The 26,204-nt window shown below is 38.7% G+C and overlaps 1 protein-coding gene across 1 annotated transcript in view; it reads right to left on the bottom strand.

Moving 5' to 3' along the window:
- Positions 1-24,899, bottom strand: part of RBPJ (recombination signal binding protein for immunoglobulin kappa J region) — a 66,684-nt gene extending 41,785 nt beyond the window's left edge. Inside the window, exon 1 of the mRNA XM_082052035.1 lies at positions 24,863-24,899. Coding sequence (XP_081908161.1) covers positions 24,863-24,882 — 20 coding nt within the window. The 5' untranslated portion in view covers positions 24,883-24,899. The remainder of the gene's footprint in view (positions 1-24,862) is intronic.
- Positions 24,900-26,204: the final 1,305 nt, after the last annotated feature.

A 26,204-nucleotide genomic window follows, 5' to 3' on the forward strand; every position in this document is an offset into this window, starting at 1 on the left:
TTAAAAGGACAAGTCATTTACAGGTATTTTTTTATCATTCTCCCTCAACTTTAAAACAACTGCTACATATCTGGAAAGCCAGAAAGTCTTTCAAATATACATTCAGCCTTTAGCACAAGACAACCCTCATCATAACAGGGCCTACTGCTTCTACTATAAGAAATATAAATGCTTTTCAAAGAATCCATTTCGAGTTGCTATGTGATCAGTTATCAAAAACCTATTAAATGTGGTGTACTACAAGCTCACCAGTACGTGAGCTCACTAGGTGTACATGGCCTACTGAGGTCATCTAAGACCTAGGAAAGTGAAATACTAGGTTTTCTACTTTGACATTTAAAGTTTGAAGATCAACATAAAAGTATTCCTTTTCAGCCATTTAACAGAGACATCATCTGAGAAAAAGTGAAAGAGACAGATTCAAGTAGCAGACTGGGACTCAGTTTTCTCCATTTCTTTTAATTCTCTTTCCTCTGCCCATTTCCAGCTTCAGTATGCTTACCACAGACAAATTAGTGAGGAACAGAAGCAGCACTGAGGAAAGTCCACACTCATGGACTTTAAACATGCTTTAAATTATAAAAGCCAACATACATACAACAGTGTCCATGCACAGGACACATTGAACAGTTCTCAGGAGCTATCTCTTAATCTTCCATTTGTTAAAAACCTTTCATACAGATAAAGCACGATATTGCAACCTACACTGGAAGACTCAACTACTCCACATCAGCCTTGCTTCATTTTTGTAGATTTCTACGTTTAGAATAACTTGTTACATCAACAGTAAAAGCAAAGCAGCAAATATAAGTTTTAAAACACAGGAATTCTCTGTTAATGTATCTTTTCCTGCACACAGATGCCTGTCAAGATGCAAACACTGAAAATATTTCTGTGCGTTCACCTACACAACCATGTTCTCTTACAAATATTTTAGAACACAACGCCCAAGGGAAGAGATCATCTATCGCTTGGAAATGTTATCCCATCTGGTGGTTTCACAGACACAAAGAGAATTCCTACATATTAAAAAATGGCCATTTATGATACAGTATGAGCCAGCATATAAAAAATACCACAAAATTTCATACAGTGGTTTCTGCTGTGACTGGCCTATGAAATACACACTAAATGTAGCTACTGATTCACTTCACTTCTAATATATGTTTGCTATTGGAGAGAACTGATATATTTGCTTTCTCTAAGTACACCTTATTCCACACTGATATGCTTTGTTTTTTAAATGAAGATGAAAACAGGACACTGTTACGATTTGCCAATGGTAAAAATGCACAGCTCAAAAAAAGTTATGTTCTACACATGCAACTCACAATTAAAAAAAAACAGAACACCTAAAGGGCACAATTTCTAAGAGGTTAATCAAAAAAAGACATACAATTGGATATATGAAATCAGTTAAGACGGAAGAAAACACAAACAATTAATATTACTTATGCTCAAATAGAACATTTCTCACTTATCTTTTCCAGGAATTAGGATATTGAATAAATGAACCATGCTAATGGCTAAATCAAAGACCTTCAAAAGGAAAATTTTATCTTGTCCAAAACAATCTCCACAGGTCTGATCATTAAGGGAAACAGAGACAGTTGTACTACCAGTAACATCCAGCATAAATAAGCAACACACTGGAAACACAAACTAAAGGGAAAGAACTAAAATAAACAAGCTTATATTGTCAAGAGAAAAGACAGGTGATCAAGTAATTCTTCTCTAAGTCACTATAATCCACAGCCCACGATTCCACTCAACCTTCATTCTTCACAAAGTTCTAAGCAGATTTACTTTTCTCAGGCTACCCCCTTTCACATCCCACACTTTTTTCTCTTTGCCCTCCACTGATCTTTATACATTGTGGTAACTTATGCCATACAGCCTAATATGACACAAGCTACACTGTGAGTGTCCCTAACTACTGTGGCTTTATCTGCGTGGCATCTTAAAAGAAAATAATTTTAAAATCATTAGACTACTCACACCCTAAACATTTTTTGGTCTTCTAATATTTCCTTTTACTTAGCAGAACCACAGAAGTTGCTGCTGTGCTGCTTCCTCAATAAAAATACTGCTGTGACCATTATTCAGCTCTAAGAAAGAAGACACCAAAGAATATTCAGATCCATTACTTTGCAGTGTTATATATATCTTAGAAGTGTTCTCTCTTTTTTGGCGTTAAACATCCTTAGATTTATGTAATATGACATATGTAACTAAATACACAGACAAATGATGCATTTCAGAGGCTCTTATTCTTTCTATAGTATCACACATCTGAGATATGGCAACCACTGAAGAAACACCACCTATCTTCCCTGTTGCTCTCTCCAGGTGCAACCATTTTGGTAAGCGCAATCCTCTGGAGTCAGCAGAACGACTGTTTCCTGATCGCCCATCACGCCGCAGGCTGGTGCATCATTGAGGATGAACACGTGCACTTACAGAGTCACATGCAGTCATCAACTCACACTTGGTTTTGCCAGCCAGCAGCACTTAACCCCTAGATTCGCATTAGGGTGCCTACTGTAGTCAAAATTGCTATAAAGACTTTGTCCTGAAGATTAGGAGTTGAACTAAAAGCTAACCCATTTTTAAAAATAAATGCAGTTTTCATATCCACACATAACGTACAAAAAGCCAAGCTAAGCCAATCTGCTTTGAAATACTATTGACTCAATGTACTCTTTCTTGTCCATCCTATAAAAAGAGACAAAATTAATTAAAACCTCATCATTTAAGAATGTCTATGGGACATGAACAATGCTAGCATTTCTCCTATTCCTAAAGTTCTTTTCTCCCCTGTAAAGAGCAAATGATGGGTGGTCCAACTGCACTGTGGCTCTTTGGAAGTAGGGGCACAGCAGCCCTTGAAATCACAAAACCAGTAAGTTCTTGGTACACAAAACATTCCTCTCTTCAAGAAGAAGAAAAAAAAAAAAAAAAAAGAAAGACCCACCTGCTCCAGGGTGAATGCCACCAACCACGCACTATCACATCTTTGTACTGCATGATCCTGTACTGCTCCGGCCTATACTCACAGAATTTAAGTCCTCCAGCACAGGGAACATGTTACGTGCTTGAAACAAGTCTTCTACTGTACAGCACTATATACACTTTTGGCACTATATCAAATAATACTGACAAAAATACAATAAAAAAAAGCTCTGCTTCATTTAGTCACGCCCTCTCACTAGAAGTCACTGGTTCAATTAGAAACTCCCTCTCCCTTTTTTGACCCGCTTTCATCCTCCCACATTGCTTTCATTATTGTCCTCACTCTCTTCCAATCCCCGTAAAAAGAAAATCACAGAACCACAACTGCAATTTAAATAAACCATTTCAGTAAATAGGCTCACTTTTAAACAACTTACACAAGTACACAAATTCACTTCTTCATACTAAGCTACCTACATTTGGAAAAAACTTCATCCAGTAAATCATTATACTTATGATTTTAAAAATCAAAGGTCTAGCCCACAATGGATATAATTTTAATCCAGACAGAATTCACACAACTGCCACACTAAGTAAGGCACGAAAATCAGTAATGACAGCTTATTTAAGAATAAAGTGCCTAAGCATATATCTGGAGATGTGTTTTCCCTGCTTTTGCTTTTTGCTGTAGGTACCTGCTGCAAGAAGCTACAGTAGCCCAAAGAGCTCAAGTAAACTAAAGAACTTAGATATTTTCCAATTTAAAGGATACCTATAAAATGTTGGAATACTGTAGAATGTGAGAAACATCATTAAAAAAAAAAAAATCACTCAATTTAAGATTCCTTTATATTCATATATTCATATATTCACATATTATTTATTTTTGATTGATTCCCTAATAACATTGGCTCAAATGTTCAGTGGAAACTGCAGATTTGCACGCACCTTAGCAACTGAGTTATCAGCTTGAAAAATCAGCATGGCAACACAATCGCAATCCCTAAAACACAATATAATTTGGCTCAGCTATTGTAACTGCATAAGGAATGTGCAATATAAGGCTCATTAGTCTTATCTGCATCCACTGAAACCAAAAATGAGAGACCGTTATGAAAAAGGAAAACATCTGCATGTAATTCACAAAACTGGCTACTAAAATAAGGTATACTGCTAATACATTAAAACACTCTGAAGCTTCCCCATGTAACATCCCACATTCACAGCTCCCAGTGACAACTACTTTGCTTGCTGTGCACTTAACTAGGATTCCTCTTGTCCACCTAGCACAGTAAATTTCCCCTTGTATCTCACCTTACATATCACCTATGAATATACCTTTTGCTAGTGAACTTAAATTATGATTTAGTAAGGGACATAGAATCACTTTCTTAGGAAATAAAAGTTAAGTACAAGCAACTCTTTAAAAAATAAGCAGCTACCTTTTAAGAAATTAATTTTTTAAGTATGGTAAGAACAGACCTATTGAATAATAAAGCAGTGCTTTTTACAGTTACCATCTGCCCATAATTGAAAATAAGAGTTACTCTGAAGAAGGATTTTTCAGATGCATCAGGAATCAAATTTAATAAACCTACTGACTGTTACCGTTGTTGCCCAATTACTTGACAGAAGTCACGATTTAGATAAAAGATGAGCCTTTTTAGACTGCTTTCCTGCCAACACAGGAACCCTCCACTATACCACAGTATCTGAGGATTTCCTCAACTTTGCTTTCAATTATTGAATGTCTGCACTGCTCAGAGAACAGTTTTCTCTCTTTTAATATACTTTGCATCCTTAATTGGAAGATAAGCATTCACATTCTGTGCAAAAGGCAACTTTAAAAAGAAAAAAAAAAAAAAAGAAGTTAACAAAAAAGCACAAAAACTTAACGCTCATGGTTTTCTTTGAATTGCCATAGTTCACTGTAATGCCAAAAATACATAATGGAAGCAGAAATTGTGAATGATTTTGCAAGGAAGTGGTAAAGAACCATACTGAACTTGCAAAGGAGGAAGATTCTCAAAAAGCCAGCCTAACCTCACTAGCCATAGAGGCAAATACGTATTTCTTTTGAACACCTCTTAAAGAGGTAACAGGTTCTTGACAGGGATAGTTATTGGTCAGTTCAAAATTTCTAACCACTGCTCTATTCAAGTAATAAGTTAATTACTCTTCCATGTGCTTTTCCTTACTCTATACCCACATAAACAAAGAAGCTTCATTACTACAGTGACTGCTTCCTATCAGCAGAAAAACAAGGAGCACGTACTAATCTGTTCCTAAGGGGCTTACTGTCCTGCTCCAAGCTTCTCAACCAGCTTCCCCTGCACCACCTGCAGAGCTCAGACCTTCAGAGGGAGCCAACTCAGCCCATCAATCTGTCACACTACTAATACACCAGGAAGCAGGAGAGAGACAGAAACCAGCATTTTAGATTGCAGAAAGATACTTGGTCACCTCAGCAAATTCAACTCCAACAGAAGCCAAAAAAGATTACACAAAAGAAGCAGCTAAGCTTGTATTCTCTTGCATTCTAGCAAGCCTGTAACTCTCATGGGAAAGAACTATGTGTAAGAGAATAAAACACAGAATTCTTTAAGGAAAATGACTTGCAAAAAACCCAAGTCTTAAGCATAATTATGAAATCTTACTAGTAGACTAACATCCTTAGTCAAAGTTTAGCTTAGGATAGTTATAAGACTCTCACCCCAAAGGCAGCCAGAACTTAATGCAAAATGACAGCTAAGTATACTAACATCTGTAAGGTTTAAGCTGACCAACTCAGACAAGTCTTGCTGTGACAGTTTAAGTCACCACTGTCACAAATGCCTCTCGCACCCCTCTGCTAGGTCAGGGTAAGCAGACATGTCTGTGTCCCAGCCACTCCAGTTCACAGGTAGACTGTGGCTTCACAGGCGGCTGAGTTGATTTGTCACCACCAAACACAAGACTTGCCTGCCAGCTTCTCCCTGGCTACGCTGACCCACCATACGCACCAAACCACAGCACTTGTCAGACCTTTCCACAGACAGATACAAACCAGTAGCCCAGAACAAAAGTATATTTTTGGGGAGGAAGGAATGAACGGAAGGAAGGAAAGTGAAATTTATTGATTCAGTCACGAACCCAGCGAGTGCCAGCACCACTACAATGCAATCAACAGGAATACTCTGAGGAGAATGGGACCTCCCACTTTGATAGCAGCACGCTATTAGAAATCTGGTGCATCTTCAGTTTAGACCCACTTCATTGTATTTTAAATAATGTAATCAAAAAAAAACAACACACAATTCATACATTCCCTTTACTGATCTTGTTTTAGGAGCTGTAAGCTCTGACACGAATAGAATATACAGTGCTTAGCCCACCAAAGTAAAAGTTTCAAGAGCCATTAAAAAAAAATCTTTACTATATTTTCATACGTCACCTTTAGGAAATGCAGACAATTCCCTATCATCTCCTTCCTCCAGCAAATCAGCCAGTTGAGTTAAATTTCAACTTTTTATATCGTAGAATATTAAAAAAAAAAATACAGTAGTATTACAGTCTGTACCCCTCTCCTTTCATTTCCTTTCTTCCTCCAATTTCCATAGTGCTCTAAACCTTCAAAATGCAAAATGGAAGCAGCTCCTTATTTAAAAGGAATTGCTAGAGTTATAGAAGCTTGCTTCTATGCAACTATATCTCATCCACTGATTCTAGACTTGTAAAACAATTCACAAATGGTATCACCATGTAAGCAGAGAATAGGTTATCAGCTCATAATCAGGTTTCCATGCAAACAGTTATTTCCAAATTGGCAAATAAAATTCATCTCTTCATTAGATTAAAATGATGACACAAACCCTGTGAATACATATACTTTTTAACAAAACCATATTTTACACCAACTTGTTTTAAAAAATTATAGGGTTTCCTAGATTTCAGATCTTTGCTTATTGCATCACCCAGGAATTATGTGGTTACACTAACATTAACTGGGCACAGCTGCAAAATGAGCTGTCAGTATCCTCAAATTAATCAATCTCAATTATATTGTTTTGTAATTAAGTTTATGAATACATCATCCCACGAATACAAAAACAGCAGCAAAAAACACATATCCCAAAAAAGAGGGAGAATTAGAAGGCTCTTTTTCAACTTTCTAAGACAGCTAAAGCATTTGGAGGCCATTCTTCATCGTCAATCTTTTCCCTTGTGGTTGTGCTAAAGATCTCCAATTGGGAGAATTTTATATAAGCAAATTATTGTTAGACTTTTGAAGTCACATAACTAGACAGTAAAATTGGGTTATATTCCCTCTGCAGTTTAGAAATGTGTGTTTCAAAAGATTTTAAAGCTTTGGATGGGTTATTGTTGAATTGATTCACAGGTAGATTATCTCTATGACTCTAACAGATTAATAGATACTTCAACTACAGTCCCTGCAATAGTTACTGGAGCATTCCCACATAGGAAAGACATGGAAATTCAGATTCCCATTTAACAATTACTTTACTACTGAAAGAGAAAAATAGAGTATGTATAACAACATAGAAGTTCCTTTCAATTACTGCTATTTTTAATTGAAAAATTCAAAATAGTTAGAAGCAAATTGCTAGAGAAACAATCTCCACAATATCTATCACCAAATACGATAATACTTTTAATAACTGTTGTAGCAAATGGGTCAATGATTCCTGAACAAGATAATTAAATGGACACTCCAAAAATACATTTTTACTCCTCCTTATCACAGTACATTTACAACAACCATATGAAAAGATTAGACTATGTGTCTGGGATGTCACCAGGCTAACACCTTATCATCCTTTCTTCTGATATTATAATATTACAGTTCTCTTACATAGTTACATATGCTCCTATTGCGCTCACATAGCTTTTATGGGATACTTTACATAAGAAAAAAATCTGCAGAGCACAAATTCAAACAGTTATTATTGTCCATTTTTTTTAAATAGAAGTTGTGTGAATCATACTTAATTCAAGCAGGCTTGCTTTTCAGGTTTGTCAAGTTTAAACTCCACACAGATGCAAATTACTGGTAAAACTTCTCCCTGCATCTTAATGAGGTACACTATAAACTATGAAGCCAACTTGAAAACAAGAATGTTTCTGAGACAAATTTTACTTGACCTAGGTATTCTAAGTGGTTAAGGAACTAGTATTTTAAAATAAAGTTTTATCCAACAGCACCTAACTTGTGCATGATCTTGAACCCATGACTGCTACAACACTAGTTTGCCAGAATAATGCCTGTGCTGGCACAGATTCTTGTGTAAGGATGTGACTGCATGATAAGCGTGCCTAAGCAGCATTGCGAAGACTCCCAACCGCTGTGCTCCGAACCCAACTTCTTTTCAAAACATTGTCTCATCCTTTCACGTACATTCAGGTCAGAAGGGAAAGTAAATTGTCAGAACTGTTTTGAAGTACTAAACAAACAACTTTAAGACTTCAGTTAGCAGCTACTACCATCTCAATTGTATCTTGACCAGTTTAAAAATGATTACCAACACAGGACTACTGAGTGTTCAGTACATGGAACACACTAACTCACAGGGAGATTTCCATCCCGCAACTCCTGCCTACTGCTGCTTCAAAACGGGCAGCCTGAGCTCTCCAGGAAATATGGGAAAATCAGACACAAACACAATCATTAATGTTCAACAATCATATAGATAAGCTGCACTCCTGAATTAAAACATGCAGATGCCTGTGAAGCCAAGACAAATGAGCAAAAAAAGTCTCATCCAAAAGAAAAATCAGATGAGCTATATTAGAAGTTACAACTCAGAATTCAGCAATTTAGAGAGATGGCATCTTTTCTTCCAAGGCATTAATGGATTCTGGAAAATATGGACACACTAATGTGTCCACAGAGCAGGCATACAATTCTACTAACAGCTAGTACTCCTCCTTTGCTTTAGTTTCCCAGTTTACTAAAAAATTAAGCTTATGCTATAAAACTGATCAGCTATCCTTGCAATAACTTTGGAACCCATAAATCAGTTTTAATTAAGTTTAAAAAAAAAAAAAAAAAAAAAGGAATTTTTAAGAGTAACTAAGTTGCTGCAAATATTATGAAAACTGGAGGCTGGATAAACATTTCCAAAACACTGTCATAATTGAAAAAGACAAGCAGAACTTGGAAATTACATACTGTTTCACAGCTGGTCACTTCGCATATGACATTTGGATAGATAGCAAGCATATGCCTTAGCTATACTACATTTTGCTACTATGTATGTAGCTACATACTAGCTACGTTTTGCCATTAGACATGAAGAAGCTCATGGTATTGTCCCATAAACTTCCTCACCATACAGGGAACAAACATATAGGAAACACCAACTCTTTAGTCCTACTGTTTATAGAACAACTTGGAGATCAAAAAAACCCTGATACTTGACAATATCATATGCAAAATACAGACTAAACAAAAGAAGAAAACTCAGAATGCCAACTTTAAAGTGCTTCAATTATCTTATATGGTTATGAGAAAGTTTAAATACTGTCAAAACAACAGTCACACATATAGAATACAATACCAGCATTTCATCTTACAAAATTCTTCAATTTGTTATCTAGATGCTGTTCACCCAGGCATAAGATATATAGAAACCAACTGTTCACTCTACAGTCATATTTTAAGCAGAGGGTCTCCAGAATTTCTACTGACAATAATAAATTATGAAATGCAACTTAACTGTTTAGTTACACACAATTTTAGGGCCCCTCCCTTAATTGTATTTTTTTAAACAACAAAACCCATGAGTTCCATACTAAATTTATTAATACCTATAAACCTCTTGGAATCAAATTATGTTACGTTTACTAGCCTGAAGAAAGCCTAATAAAATATTCTGGCAATTTAAAGATAAACACCAGAAAAGTATATCACTGTGTAACTTAAATATTTATTTTTTATTTTCCCAGTGGTTCACAGGATGCTGTAATAATTTTGTTTGCCAAGACACCTACCATATTACTTATGATGGTGTCTAGCTCTTTAAATAGATGGCATTGCTATGGGGACAGCGGAAGAACTGCTGGACTGTTTCTGTGACAAGAAGAGTAGTGGGAGAAGTGAGAAGTGAGCAGCAGGTTTGGAAGCCTAAGGTATTTTTCACTTCTGTTTTGTATTTTTTCCACATACACAGGAAACTCCCTTGGGGGGAGAAAGACCAACTTCCCTACAGCTAAATACAAGAACATGTGTAAAACAGAAAAGCCATTCAATGTTTCCATACCTTAACAAAAACAATTGGACAAAGACTTCAACCCTGAGAGAGTGAAATCTAATTTTCCCACCTCCAAACTTTCTTCAGACAGTCCTTGCAGTAGTAGAAAATGTAAGAGAATCAAGAGACAAAAGAATATTAGGATGCCTTGGCACACACATACACACATCATCATCTACCTTTGTATTTAGAGAGTTCATTCTCTTCCTGAGCCCAGACTACTGTTCATCCATGCCCCTCCACTCCCTTTTGCTGCAATGAGGAAGAAGGGCAGAGTTAAGACAGTCCATATGCAGGTGCAGGGCCTTCTGCTCCCACAGCTAGTGGATGCAGGAGTTATTCTTACTCAGATCAAGGCTCCAGCAATCCATTTGTCCACTTCCAACAGCAGGATTAATGGACAGCTGAAGAACTGTAAGAACCAGATGACCCTAAATAGTACTCCCCTGAACATTCTGTCTGTGACTATTTTCAGTTCAGGGGATTTCTGAGCCCAATGTTGTCAGGAATGAACACAGCTTTTATTAATAACTAGACCTCACATAGTCCAAGCATACTGTATATAGTAACAGACACATGCTATGTGCTTTGGAGACCAGCAGGGCAGAAAAGGGACCAAGGGAGAGTTCTGCTGCAGAACAGGGCTACACTTAGATGTGCAAGGGAATCCCAAGGCAACTTGGCATCACCAGTATGATAAGCCTCAAAGAGTCAATCCACCCCAGAACTAAAATTCAGTTTTAACACATCGGCAAAGCCAGTTTCATACTGGAGTTACACTAGAAAAGCCTGCAAATCACATGGCTCAGAAGCCACAGACACTCACTGCTGACCCAAGTGCTGTGACAGAATGATGCAGCTGTCCAAAGGTGTGCACGGAAAGCCAGCTGTCAAGTGCAGTATGAGAATACAAATACTTATTAATATAATAAATTACAAACAGTAAGGGAAAGTATAATGAAACTCTACTAGTCAGATAGTTGCTTTTCAGAAAGATAATTTAAATAAGTAAGAAAACAGAGTTTCTACATCTGAGGGTGCCAAGCAGTTTTGCTTTGGTACCATGCAATATAGCCCTGCTACCAGATGTTTCTAACTTTTCTGAACAAAATAAGACTTTTTTTGTTTTTAAAGGCTGCAAATTCAGCTGAGTTAGGGGTGAGGGGGAGGGTGTTTTGGTGGGTGGTTTGTTTGGCTTATGTAAGTTTTTGGCCTTTGTTTGTTTGTTGTTTTTAGGTGGTGGTCGTTTGTTGTTGGTTGGGATTTTTCATTATGAGGAAAGGATTTTCCCCAGAGACTGGCAACTACAAAGCACAATGTCCTTTATGAAATATATATGTTTTTAACTACACAAACAATGCCACGACAGGTACCAACAGCTGCTCAACTATGCTACTTCTAAGAGTTGCAATATCTAGTTAACCATGCCAGCATACTTGGGGACAAACCTAAAATATATTCGCCATCAGGATACCACTCTTCACAATACACAAGGAGTACAGAGAGGTCCCGAGAGCTCCACTTATTCTGCCTGGTTTTGTAATGAAAAACAACACACTGCACCCTTTCAGGTATACTAGAGCCCTCATTGAAAGGGCTCCCTGAACCTGCATGACACCAAGCAGATAAAGTTTGCAAGCAGTATAAGTTACAGGTGAATACAGGCTACTTACAGCAACAATACTGTGCCAAGACTTAGGGCACTTTGAACTCAAAGTCCTCAAGAAGATATTTCTAACAGATACAATTAACTGTAGATACTGTAGAAAATTGACAGAATAAGGAATTAAGAGGGCTGAAAGGGAAAGGCAAAAACAAGGGGACAATGCAATAAATAGCCTCAAGCAGAAGAAAATGTAGTGGATTCCATTACAGATTATTTGGCAAAGGAGAAGCTGATAAACGACTCAGCTCTTAGGAGAACAGCATGAAGTTGCTTTTGGCTTCCAAGATAGAAATTAAGAAAACAGCTGAAAAAAGGAAGAGGCCACAGACAAAAGAAGCAATGAAGATCTGGGACAAAGCCCAAGTGTTTGCTTCCTGTTTCTCCAACTACAGTCCAGTGTTGCAAGACTGAACGTTCGAAGGTTCCTTTTACCAAAGGAGAAAGGCTGCACACATCAAGACTCTCTGGTTGGAACTATTGTTTAATTCCAATATCCAAAGCACATGCCTATTTGACTTTTTAAATTTTGTTGCAAAATGAAGGGGGGAGGAGGGCTTTAGCCAAAGGGCTACATGAGCTGCTTAATCACTGAGAGTAAACTGAGGCTTACTGTTGACAAAAAAAAAAAAAAGTGCACCAGTGTTACATATATACTTCAGGAATACCTTGACACTAACCTTTCAAACATATATTTATTTGTGATGCAACAATAGCAGACAAGTGTATCACAAAATCTACAAACTACTACAAATTCCTCCTCTGATGAGAACAAATGTAGGACGGACTATTTCAACCAAACTCGTAGTTTTTAACCTATATTAAAACACCCCAGAACGAATACTATTTCTCTAAGGTTCTTAAAAAGTGTTAAGAAAAGCAAGTGTAATGCTTGTATTCAACTTCTGAACCATGGAAAAAGAAACGTTACAATTTTATGCAGAAAGTTACACCCACTCTTTTAACCCACCTTATGTTAGGAGAAACTACCTGTACAATAAACATTAATTCAAGTTGTATAACAAACAACCTGAAGTTTATCTGTATATACACACCCCTTTTTGGGCAATGCTTATTTACAGAATTTAGCTTTCAAAAACTGGGCTCAGCTTTCCTTTGTTTGCTTCCATCACTTCAAAAACAATCCTTTCTTCCACTTCTGTTGCTTTAGAAATGCACCATGCTAGTAAGAACAAAGTGTCCTGGTTCTTCACAGCTTTCAATATACTCCCTGCAAAGCCACTAGCAATAGACTGCAGTCTCTGAATTCATTCAAAGTTCTATTTTATCCATGCCTCTTGGAGTAGCAAAAGGATAACAGAATAGTTTCCCATACACTTCTAAGATGATGAAGAGGACTGAGAAGTGTCAAAAGAGAGAAGGGTAGTGAAAGGAAATAACACAATTCCTCCAAAATAAAGTGATCTTCTACTATGATCCTACCCCTCCCAAAATACATTTCCTGCCTTCACAATATTAACATTTAGGATCTTTCTTTTGCCTTCCCCATATAACTTAAGTTTCTCCATCACTCTGAATGTTTTGTCTTTTGTTACACAAGATATCTGGGGTTCTTGAATTCTTTAGATTCTGTTTTCTTTCCAGCCCTCACCAGTTCTGTAGCTGGGAGACAAGCAGCATACCAGTGCTCATTAGACATCCCCTATCATGATCAAAGACACTGATATGGCCAAACTCCAAGTTCCAAAAAGCAAGAAAGAGGGTTTAGACTTGACCTAATACATACACTTGTTAGAGTTTCACACTGGTTACGTACTAACACTGACTTCCCCGTTCTGTAGCTAATGGTGGGGATGCTCTAAGCACACTATAAGCTTTAGAGGGCTACTAACAGCAAAAATTGGGAGAAAAAAAAGGAACATGACAGATCCAGAGTAAGTAGCAAGGCTGTTAGGAAGTACTCTGGAAGTACTGCTCTGGACAAAGGTAGGTAAACACAGACTGCCCAGGAACAACAAGAACAGGGCTTATACGGAAGCTTGACAGAAAAAAAGGGGGAGAGGAAGTATTCTTGGGTACTACTTCATGAAAACAAAAAACAAGATGTAGAAGCAAAACTAATCGAGGTCGAGTCGCAAAATTCAGAAGAGAACAAGACTGAAAGCAACTAAGTAAAATTTTTAAAAGACCAAAACAAACTCACATTATTTCAGTATGCTGTATATATAACAAAAGGAAGCAGAATTGCAGAATTGACCAGATCTAAATTGGATTCAGAGGAAAGGAATGTCAAGCGGTGGCTATACACATTTTTTAACTAACGTCAAAACAAAAAGGAGAAAATATTACTTAGGAAAGCAGCGTGGACACTGGTAGAATAGTATCTTTTTTTTTTTTTAAGTAATATCATTACTGAAGAAATTGCATAAAATCAGGACATTAAGTAGGATATAATGTGTCTTCAGAGAGTACCTTAAACAAGAATATCCACAATTTGAATCCTATGCACCAGAAGCACAAAGGAAAACTTCCAATAAGTGAATAAGTCTCTTATCTCTACAGATGTAAGACCCATCAATGACTAATAACTTTTGGCACACATCGGTCTGTTGCTTTTGGGGTTCTTTAAGAACTGTTGTAACTGAAAAACTTTCAAATTTGATCTCATGCAATACAACTTGAATGACTATGCAAACTAGCAACTCTAACCATTCTACTTCTAACTTTAAGTGCCATATAAAAACACGGTGAAACAGCGAAGAGTCAGTTCAGGTTTTCAGATTGCTTGCCAAGTATTGAACAACATTAAAAGGAAAAAAAAATAAGATTTTGTCCAGAAAAACTACCTGGATGAAACACTGGAAAACCACTGGATATGTCCAGAGGGTTCTTTCTTATAGATGTTATTTATATCTGTAAATTCAGCCTAGATTCAGGGAACATGCACAAAAGGACTGGCTTAAAATTCTGCCTTGACAGGTACCTTCAGCATATGTTCTGAGCTCACCCTTTATTTACTGCAGTCTCAAAAGCTACACACAGATGCAGCTAGTCAAAAAGAAGACCAATTATCCTTATAGCTCAAGGAATACAAGAAGAAGAGTTGTCCTATACTTTGTAGTAGCCTTTAACACAGGCAAGTGACTTTAAGAGCCTGTTCTACTTTTCCTTTGCTACCATTTGAAGCACGATTTATCACTTCAACAAGCTGTGAGTAAAACTTCTCAATAAGACCTTTTTTAAACATTATTTCATAATGACTCCTCTGTTTTGCCTGTTAACTATTGTGAAATACAGGTGTTTTGCCCGCTGCAAATAAAAATGCAAAAAGTTCTGAGGTTTGTATTAATGTAGTTCTCTTGTTTGTTTTAACACAGTTCTCAGTATTTTGAGAGTGCTGCTATCTAAACATCAGCACTGCAAACACAAATCTTATTTATGGTATTATCAAAACTGACCATGAACCTGGTCAATTTCTGTATTATTCATTAAAACAGATATGAAAGTAAGTCTTTATGCCTTAACCTTACTGTTTCTGATGATCTTTACAGAAAAAAAAAGTCTTCAGATTTAGACAGCTCTCTATTTTCTAACTCTACATAATATAGTCTTCAGCCACTCTTGCAGAAAAACTAAGAGGCACATTCACCTCCATAATCAGCAGCAAAACTATTAATATTGGGAACCACTCTTGTAAATTTAGTACTTATACAATGATTTCTCAAACTTTTACATGATCATTACAATTCAAAGTTACTATCACCTGTGCAGACTGAGTTTGTCATAATGCATCAAGCATGCTACAAGCCTCTTCTAAAGAGGAAGCCTGATCCCAAATACTTATTTTGATTAACTGCTCTGCATAGCTAATTTATGAGAGATTTGTAACACACATGTAAACAAATCAAAACTAACACCAACTATGCAATACCAAAAAAATGGAATGCAAAAGAGGGAAAAAAAAAAAAAGCACACACACAAAAAACCCAACACAAACAACAACAACAAAAAAACCACACCACACAAACCAAAAACAACACCCCAGGACTCCGTGCTGGCAAAGAAGTGCTGAACAGCAGAAGAAAAAAATTTCGGCCAAAAAAATACTTGGACAGAGAAGACATGTCCAAAATAGTTTTGCTATATCCCCCTCGCTTCTGGAAGATATTACATTATTAAGGATTTTACTAGTCATCACTGTATATCTACTACAAAATTAAGAGAGAGTGAAAAGCAACATGCACATGCAGAATAACACCAGTCTTTCAATAAAGCTTTTGCTTTTCTGAATTCTTACACACACTGCTGAAGCCAGAACTAGATGGTTGATTTTGAAAGCGGTAAAATATTTTGAATTTTAAAAATAAATACCTATGCAGAATAATTTATTCTACAGCACACTGCAGAGCCACTTCGTTTTCCCTCATGACACACTCATCCACTGGTCATGTCTCATCCATTGTTTTTACATCTCAATTATGTAAGGGCAGCATCTCTCTAGTGTCCATTCCAATATCCCTCACTATTACCAAAACACATTAATTATGAATACAGTCACTCTTGGTCTTCTTTATCATACCTTTCTGTTATGCAGACTGAAAACCTAAGAAAGTCTGGTATCTTCTGAGCATCTTTCAGAATCACAGTTGGAAGAGAAGACATGATGCCACCTGCCAAAACCCAAACTCTGAACAGACCATAACCACAAAGAGCAACAAGAACCAAATCAGGAGACAGTAATTCCATGTTCACCTTGCCGTGGACTCTGCATTTGACCTTGGCAAGTCACTGGGGTTTTTTGTGCTTGTTTTATCATGTTCAGGACATGAAGGGCTTTTACGCAGATGGCTGGAACAACAACAACAAAATAACTGAGTAAGTTTAATTATTATTTATTCTATTATGCCAGGTCTTAGAACTCTTTCACAACAGCATAAAGTCAGAGTGAGTGCAAGCACCTCTAATTCTCTAGACCTTCATTTTGAAGTTTCCTTTACATAAAAGCACTGGTGAAAGCAGTAACCCACTATTCAGAGACCTCCTGCACTGTATCAAAGGCTGATAAAAGCTTAGTTTCACAAAATCTTCTGCTGAGCAAATAAGTTTAACCTTATTTTCTACGCTGGCAGTTCCTAATCAACAGCTTGCAAAAGAAATTCTGCCTGCAAGATCCTCTGCCACTATTCCCAGACAAAATTAAATTACAGAGTTAAAATAAGAGCTGCCAGGAAAAGTATGATATTGCCAATATTTTTTTATCCTGTGCCATTTCTATGGTCCAGCAAAAACTAGGGTCCAGTATTTTACACAATTCAGTTCCCCCAGGCTTCAAAAATTCCGAATTTCATGGCTGCCTGATCAAGTTTCATTCTGATACCAAATTTCCTGGTAATCTCCCAAAGCACCACACACTGGAAATATGCCACAAGTACAGCTTTGAAAAAAACAAAGTGCAGATGAAATGTTCCACAGACCAGGCAACATTACCAAGAATACCAATAGAAAGATTTTTTTTCTGGCACATACAGAAAAATGTCAACATGTGTCCTTACTCAAAGAGAAAATTATAAATGTTCATTCTGCTACTTGAACAACTATAAATAATTAGATTAACAATCAAAAGACTGGCTAGGACCAATTGCAATATATACCTTTGAATCTCACCTACCAGAAGCAGAAAAATTAAGTAACAGGTGTAATCTCACACAGAGCAGTCAAAAATGACTTCTTGCCAATACAGCTTGTTACATATTAACACAAGTGTTCTGGATTTTGAATATATTGATTAAATGGCACTTCATACAAGGTAGTCATGCAATTACAGTGAAAAATAGATAGTTCTTGCTCCTGCATAAAAAACAAATGAGGAAAAGTTACACCTTAACCACCTTAATGCCTTCATGTTTTCCATGTGAAGCAATGAAAACATCTTTGTTTAAATAATTACAGAAATATATACTTAAAATCAAAAAGAATATTTTCAGGAATTATCTACATAAAATGACACATTCAAAAAAGAGCCTCACAAACTTACTGAAGAAACGTGCTGTTGACTGAAATGTTCAGATTGCTTTAGAAAGAATATATCGTGCCCCAGCAGCATGCCATTCATTGAATAATCTGATTAATCAAAATAGCAAAACATTATAATGATTATACTTTATGGTCAAAGTTTATAGATTAGTCAAGATTTTCAAAAATTACCACAAAAATTTAAATGGAACAGAAAAATAGTGTTTATCCTTGTAAAGTTATAGCTTCTATTGTAAGGATCTAAAACTGCAACCTTAATCAAGAGATGTCTTAAACTTGTATATACTGAACCCCCCACCTATTCTCCTTTCTTGGTAAAAAAGTTTACCATTGCAAATATGTAGTTTATGCATTTACGAGCAAAAGAGTATGAATATACATGGCATATATGACTATCTGGCTAAACTCCGGTTGAAGAATATGAAATATTTTTCAGAAAACGAAATTATTTTAAATCGTATACATAGGCCCTGAGAAGTTGCTTATGATGTTACAGAGAAATAGGCCATGAAAGAGAGTTTCCTTACTTAACATTTTTTATAAAAAGGTAGCAACCACAAGATACACACACACATGCGAATTATGAGTAGGGAACACCACAACATAAGTAGAAGCCCAGGAAATGAGATAATGTCAAACTCTAAGTTTAGCACTTACTTTTCCAAGACTCAGTAAGAATATAATGATATGGAAATTGCTAGTTTCTATTAATAATTTTCTCTTCGAAGAAGTTTTGTGCTGTTTCCTCTTCTGAGTTTTTACATTGAAAAGAGAGAACTATAATTCCATATTATTTCCTCACCTCATATAATTTTAATTATTATTGTAATTATGTTCAAGACAAGTATGAAAAGTGTTAAGTATTAGAAGATTATAAGCATTTCCACATAAAAATAATGAAAGTTCAGCAAGATTAATAATATAATTTTACACCTATAACTACATACTCACTTGAAATACTATAGACTTAAAAGGCATATCAAGTTTTGTCAACAAAATTAGGATTTCACCTGACAATACAGCTAGTGACATTTACCTTTTTCCCTTCTTCATCTTAATACACAGGAAAAAAACAACCAAATCTTTAAAAGCACACAGATACTACAATTGCTCAATTAAAAAAAAAATACTGCAATAATGTAAATTAAAAAAAATACACTTAAAAGTACACCTCCCCTGTGAAATGCTCTTGGGAGGCAGTGATTCAGCACATTACAGTTTCATATGGGTCAGTTAACAATGCGCTTGCAATTAACATCCAAGAAATTTAGGGTGACAAGTTTTGCAAACATAGAAAACATGTCCTGAAACTTTAAAATTCTGCTGACATGATTTGCTCTCCAAATGTGAAACTAATATTTTGCATAAACTAAATGCTTTATTCCCAATAAAGAGTCAAATGTATTGCATAAAATTGAATACCTGTTTGTATTAAACATGTATCTTTCAAATCTAAAACTACCATTTCTTCCTTCAGTTATATCAAAAACCAAATACAGTGTAGAATAGGTATATATTGCACCTTAATGTATGCTTCACCAAAAATGAGTTACTAACTATAAAACTTTTTTTCAAAATCTTTGTGTATGAAGGCACCACAGGTCTTTTAAGAAGGCTTTATAAGTAGCTATAGGCTACTTCATCTTCTTTTCACATTATTTTTAAATATAGAAATTGCTTAAGTTCAAATAATAAAAACAATCCTAGAATGAATTATTACTGCAGAGTAGAAATTAACAAATTCGAAGAAAGAAACTCATTCAAGAACCCATGTTCATTTATGCAACTCATAGTATGGAAAAGCATACTTAACAGAGAGTTCTCTCTGCAAAGAGATATCAGCAAAGGATATTGCCTTTTAACTAGCCGTAAAAAACACACACATATTATGCCTAATAAAACAGTCTACAGATTATTTCCGGAGAAATAAAGCTATAAAAAGATTATTTTCAAAGTATCTTTGTGCTCTGCACCAACCAGAATAAGTCAGAAATCACAAAGAGCTTCTGAATGCAATGAATAAACAATGAAAGCAAATAAAACCCAAAGCAGGACCTTAACTTCATAATATTGTTCCTCCTGAAACTACAAAAGGTTAAAAGCATATTTGCAAGCATGTCAGAAGACTCCTTCCAAAATATAGTGCTCACAAAGATTTCCCAATAGCCAGACTTAAGACATTGACATGCTCCTTGATAATTATTTAAATGTTAGCCACACAAAACCATCTACTCATTTGATTGTAAACGAGTTTTCCCCAACTTTTAACAGTCATCATGTGCATACACACAATACAATATCTGTAGTTATGCCATTACTCAAATCTTAATAAGCACTGTTTAAACCTCCAGTGATAGTAAAAACTGTAGTCTGGAGAATCCCATCCTTGAATTCTGCTTCTGTAGTCTATATAATCCTGTTTCCAGTCCTTGAGCTTCACTGAAACCATTTGAACATCTCTTGCAGCCTAACCCTGTGATGAGGCTCAGAATCAATATGTAATTCTTATCTTCCTAGACTTGTCAATCACCTAAGACTACCAGTAATGCTTCTTTTCCAGAAACATTCTCCCTGGTTTCCTTGGCATGGTTGCTGCCGTGATTCATCCCTTATCATTCTAATTGTTCTTTCAGTGTGTCCTCCTGAAGGAGACTCCTCATTCACCTGTACTATTTTATGAATCATTTAATAGGTTTGTCTTACATTCCTTTCCATTCTCCTTCACTTTATCCAGGGTCAGGATTCAAATTCAACTATTAACTCCCTGTCATTAATCAGAAACATACTTTATACTTCATATCTCCCATGCTGTCCAAGCTAACACCTCTGCTTGTGTCTGTCTTTGAACAGATGCCTGACTATCACCTCAGTCTCAGCAGACAAAACACAGGTCTTACTCTTCCTATCATTGCTTCAGTTTCCTTCCCACCACTGCAAGTCACTGACTTTCAGGACTCAACTAAGCATCAGCACTCAAACCACAGTTCTCTATAGCTCTTAGAAATAACCTGGTTCCAAGATCCTGGCAATGCCCACCACATCACTAAGATATGCTTTTAATAGCCGAAATTTTACCCTGTGACCACAGCAGTTTGCATCTGAACTAACGAAGCATCCTTCTTCATCTCTCAAAATCCAGAGATGACCCTGTTTTATTTATTCTGAACATTCCTCTCTAGATAGCTTTTTTAGCCTAAGGTCAGACCACACAAGTCTTCCCCCCCTCCCATCTACTGAGCAGCATCCACTTCACTTTCTACTTCAAGACCCTTACTGGTCAATGTCCTCATCCTAAAATTACTAATCAGGATGTAGATGAGGTTAAAGTTATGATAAACTGTTATATTTTCGTCTCTGAACTTCTCTACAGTTTTCCTCGTGGCTGGGAAAGCTCCACAAATGAGTACCTTCTCCCTTCAAAAACTTCCTACAAGTTCTTCCATAGTTTTCATTAAAAACAAACACGCAAAACAACCAGATGGCTGGCACACCTAGACCACTACGATAAAATTCACTGCTCTGATGCCAAACATTCTCCTGTGTCATCCCCGATCTGTCCTCCCTTACCCTTAAATCGTTACATATTCTGAGTGAGGGAACACCTCTTAACCACAGAACTTTGGGATGACTAATTCAGACACATAACTTAAATAGTCTGATGCTTAGAAAAGTGTTACTAAAACAATTTTCTACTTCACAGTGCCTATGGAAAACATCACACCAGTGATAAGCCGACTCAGTTGTTTTTGTCTTTCTCAAGGCTTTTCAGCCTATTTGAAAAATACTCCAAATATTATCTTGTATGCTGCTAGTGTGGAGGGTTTTGCTGCTAAACAAGTACTCAAACCTTTATCTAGCATTTTTCACTTTTTTCTACTCTTTATAAATTTCGTTCACTTGTTTGCTGGTATAGGAACCTTTGCAAGGCTTTCTTGCATTATTTTCTAGTATTTTAAATTTTAGGTTGTCCCAGACTACAGAGAAGGTATCATACCATATTTATGTCATTTTCAAGTGACACAAAATTAAGTTCTCAGGATTAGAATTCTCCCTGTCATACAGTTGTATTAGGCGTAGCATAGAGATTTTCAAACTAATTGACACCTACAGATATTTTTGTAGTATCAGTAATGGTTTTAAAACAAAGTGTTTTGCACTCAAAACATGCTCTAGTTAAGTAACACTTTCATTAACTTTGTCATCTTAAATTGATGAGTTTCCCTAACCATTCACAAGAAAAAGCAAAAATTCTCCACAACCTCCCAAAATACTATCCTACTATCCCAGCCATAAACTAGCCATTTCATTTGAAATAATAGTTCAAATAGTTCATTTTCAGTTACTTGTTTCATGTTTCTGTGTGCTTTCTCATTATATCTAGTTCTGCCACTGTGTAATTTTGGCTCAGTCACACTGTATATACAAGCAATTTTGATCAAAATGTTCCTTGTGATGCAAGTAGCAGGAGTATGTCACACGTTGCAAACAAGAAACTCCTCATGTACCCTGACCGCCTCACAGAATTACCTCAGTGAACTCCTACTATTCCATTCCAACACCACTTAAACCTATGTACCATAATTTAGGCTAAGGCACACAGTTTTCACAGGAGGAAAAAAACAACAACAATAAAAATAGTTTTCCATTCAGTTTACGCTGATGGCAGGAAAGCCATATGCTTTATCTCAAAGTTTGTTAACCCATAAGAACTGCAAGCTGTCCATGAAAATACACTGCAGTATTTGTGGGCTACATTCTTCAGTTATAGCTATTTAGTTGCAAGCACTTTTTTCCTATGCAAGTCAGCTTTTACAGAACAGTCTAGAAAGAAAACTGTCTTTACTGACTATTTTGAAAAAAAAAAAATCAGCTACTGAAGTATCATCAATTCTTCATTCTAATACAGACATCAGAGCTGTACTCCAAAAACAGGTCATATAATAAAAAAAATACAGAGTCCTTAATGTAATCTAACCATAACATTAACCAAAGTTAACAGACTTCATTTTACCAACAGCAAAAATATTTCACAGTAAGAAAACAAGACTACTTTTCAGATAATCGTTCAACTTACAGGTTTTGAACAACAAATTTAGCATTAAAATCCTAAACTACACAGCTTTTTTCACTCTCATTAAAACGCTATTTTTCCTAATGCTAAAATTATTTGATCATTTATTTAAAAAACAAACAAACAAAAGACTACAGTTGTTCTTGCCAACATTTTAACAGATCTCTGAGAGAAGGATAAAGGTAACATCACAAACATGAAAACACTTCTGACAAACCTGTAATAATCAATGAACAAAAGGAAATGGAGCCCAAATATTCAGATGAGTAAACTAACAGAAACGTGGAAAAACTTAATTGCTAACTAGAATGCAGACTAACACTTATAGCAAACTTTAAAAGCATTTTTTCCCTTCTTTCAACTCTAACCTCTAAAACAGTACACTCCATGAACCATAACAAACAAGACCAGCTTCCCTAAAGAACATTTAATTGAGAAAATGTGTATGAGCCACAAGATGCCTTTATCAGGATGGAAATGAAGCAAAAGCTTCTATTTAGTTTTCGACAAACAAGAGTGAGGAATTGGAAACAGTACTGCAGCCAAACAAAACAACTAAATACCATAATGCTACCTTCTCCATGAGAACAAAAGCATCAACCACCAACTCCACCCCACCCCCAAGCAGGCTGTTGCTCTCTAACCACAGAGCCAATGCTGCAGACAATGTAATCCCACAGGGAAGACAGAAGGTCACAGACGCACTGTGAAATCATAAAATAAGGTCCACGTTTTAGAAAGACACAGTGGCACTTTCACCAGTCAAGATTTCATTTGGAACAAACAGGTGGAGTACAGAAACTGCCTGTTCTTGACTGTCCCTTCCCTCAACACCTAGAGGGAGATCACACGTGCTCAGCATAGTCCAAAATTAAGGACACAGCACCTACAATAAGCAGCAGAATTCAAGATGTGGTAAGGATAGCAATACGCAACGTGAGATTGCATACTGTATACCAGCAGTGGATCTGTTATTATTCACCAGCTGTAGGTGTCTAAGAGGGTGTCACTCACTACAGTGACACACGCTGCAGCTGGCTAGCCATGATTAAGTATTACCCAGTGTGGCTGAAAGGGATGGCAACTATCATTCATCATGATCCAGGGTGGCTTAGTGGGGTGGGGAGGCCGATCTCCTTCACTGCGATGCAATATTAGCAGGAAGGCAGCTAAGAAAACTCAACAAAGCCCTAGGAATGGTGCACACGGAGGAACCGCAGCCCCCCAGCCTGAGAGGACGGGTGTGGGACGGCCTGGGACGCCCGACCGAGAGCGCTTCACCACCGTCCGCCACAGAGCCGCTCCGCGACCCGGGCCGGGGCCTCCGGCCGGTCCCCGCCGTGCGGAGGGGCTCAGGCAGGGCAGGAACACCGCGCTCAACTTCTCCTGACCGCAGGAGCCACAGCCTTTGTCCGAGCGCTCCCGGTCTGTGGCCGAGGGAGCCCGGGGGTCCCCCTCCTATGGCGGGATGCAGCCGGGGCGACAGAGACGGGGGACCGGCCTGCACCAGCCCCGGGTGCCCTCCCCGCCGGGCTCCGCTGTTCTCTAGGAAGCCCTCAGAAAGGGAACCGCTCCGGAGCGGCGGGATGAGCACCGACCCTGCACGGAGTCCCGACCGCGGTGCCCGTGCCGGAGAGAAGGAGAGCGAAGGAAGCGCCCAGCCCTGACGGGACCCCCGCGCCGGGCGGCCGCCGGAGAGCCCGGCCGCTCGCAGCCCGTCACCCGGGGGCCTCCTCCGTGCGCCCACCCGGGGGGATCTCAGCCCCCCGGGGTTTGCGTCTCGGGTCCTACCCCCGGGCCGTCCGGAGGGCAGCCCTCCCTTCCCCACAGCGGCGGCAGAGGCGCCGGCGGGCGGGAGCGGCGCAGCCGGCGCCCCAGCACCCCCAGAACCAGGTGGCTCCCGGCGCGGCGCTGCGAAACCCCCGCACTTACCCTGTCACAACAGGCGCCATCTTCCACAAACTCTCGCCAAAACTCCTACTCTCGCGAGAGCGCCCCCCTCCGCGGGCCCGGAGCGCGCGTGCGCGGGCCCGTGAGACACGCGCTGGGCGGGGAGCGGGGGGACAGCGCGCACCGCCCACTCAGCGCCCGGGCTCTCCCTCAGACACAACAGCCGAGGCGTGGGAACCGCGCCGCTCTCGCGAGAGCTGGGCGCCGCCGGCCGGCAGGCAGAGCGGGGAGCGGGGCAGCGCTCGCGAGAGCAGAGCGCGCGGAGCCCGGGGGGAGGAACTGAGGGATTCCCTCTGCCCGCTCGCGCGTCTCGCTCCTGCGCCTTCCCCCGCCGGCCGGGAGGGACGGGCCAACGCGAGGGGGTGGCCAGGGGAAAACCATTCGGAGCGAGGAGGCAGGAGAGAGGTGACTGACGAGGCGCTCGCTGGAGCACCGGCGAGGGGAACTCGCACCACCGCCTCCTTTCTTCCCCCCTCGCGGGAATACCGTGTGGGACCGCCCGCCTCGTGCTGCCTGCGGGCCCGGCACGTGCGCGGCCTGGCGGGCTCCGCGCGGCGCCGCTGTCCCTCGGGCCCGGCCTCGGGTGGGGGTCCCGGAGGGGGCCCGTGTGGGCCCCGGCGTCGTGGCCTTCCCTGCCCGCCCCGGCTGGGCTCCGCGGCGGGACCCGCGGCCTTCAGTGAGCGGTGGGGGGAGCGTGCAAGGAAGTGCAGTGTGCGCGGAAGATGGACAAGTTTTTTCTCTCAGTATAAAATAAATATTCTCACAGGAGTTCAAGCTGGAGCTTTTGTAGTTTTGTCAGTCGGTGACGCGCCCGCTCCACGTGAATCAGTTAAATGGTATAAAAACAAACCCAAGCTGATAACTGTTGAGCAGCTCGAGCTTCCTACCAGAGCTGTGAGTAACATCAAAACTCACTGACTGGGCTCACCTATGTCGTTGCTTTTTATAGCTCTGTCAGGCTGCACAGACCAAATGTGCTGTCATTCCTATTTACTGAGTTCAAAATGTAATTAGTGGGGAGCTCAGGAAACCAGTGGGAAATGGAAAATAAATTATTCTCTGAATAGTGAATAAAACCTGAACAGTAGGAGACTGGGATCTAGAGGCAGAGCTATGAAATGTGTTAGGTTTTTTACATAGAAATATTACATCACTTTTTTTTTTTTTAAATCAACTTTAAATGAAAAGCCTGATTCCATAATTTTCTTGTCATCTGCAACCAAAATGCGTAACATAATAATTTGTTAAGCAAACAAACATTTGGGGTCTGCTAAGACTCCAACCAATAAAGCGAACCTTGTGGTGACCTCTTGGATAGATGGCT

This window comes from Streptopelia decaocto (assembly GCF_964273445.1).
Source record: "Streptopelia decaocto genome assembly, chromosome: 4".
Lineage (NCBI taxonomy): Eukaryota > Metazoa > Chordata > Aves > Columbiformes > Columbidae > Streptopelia > Streptopelia decaocto.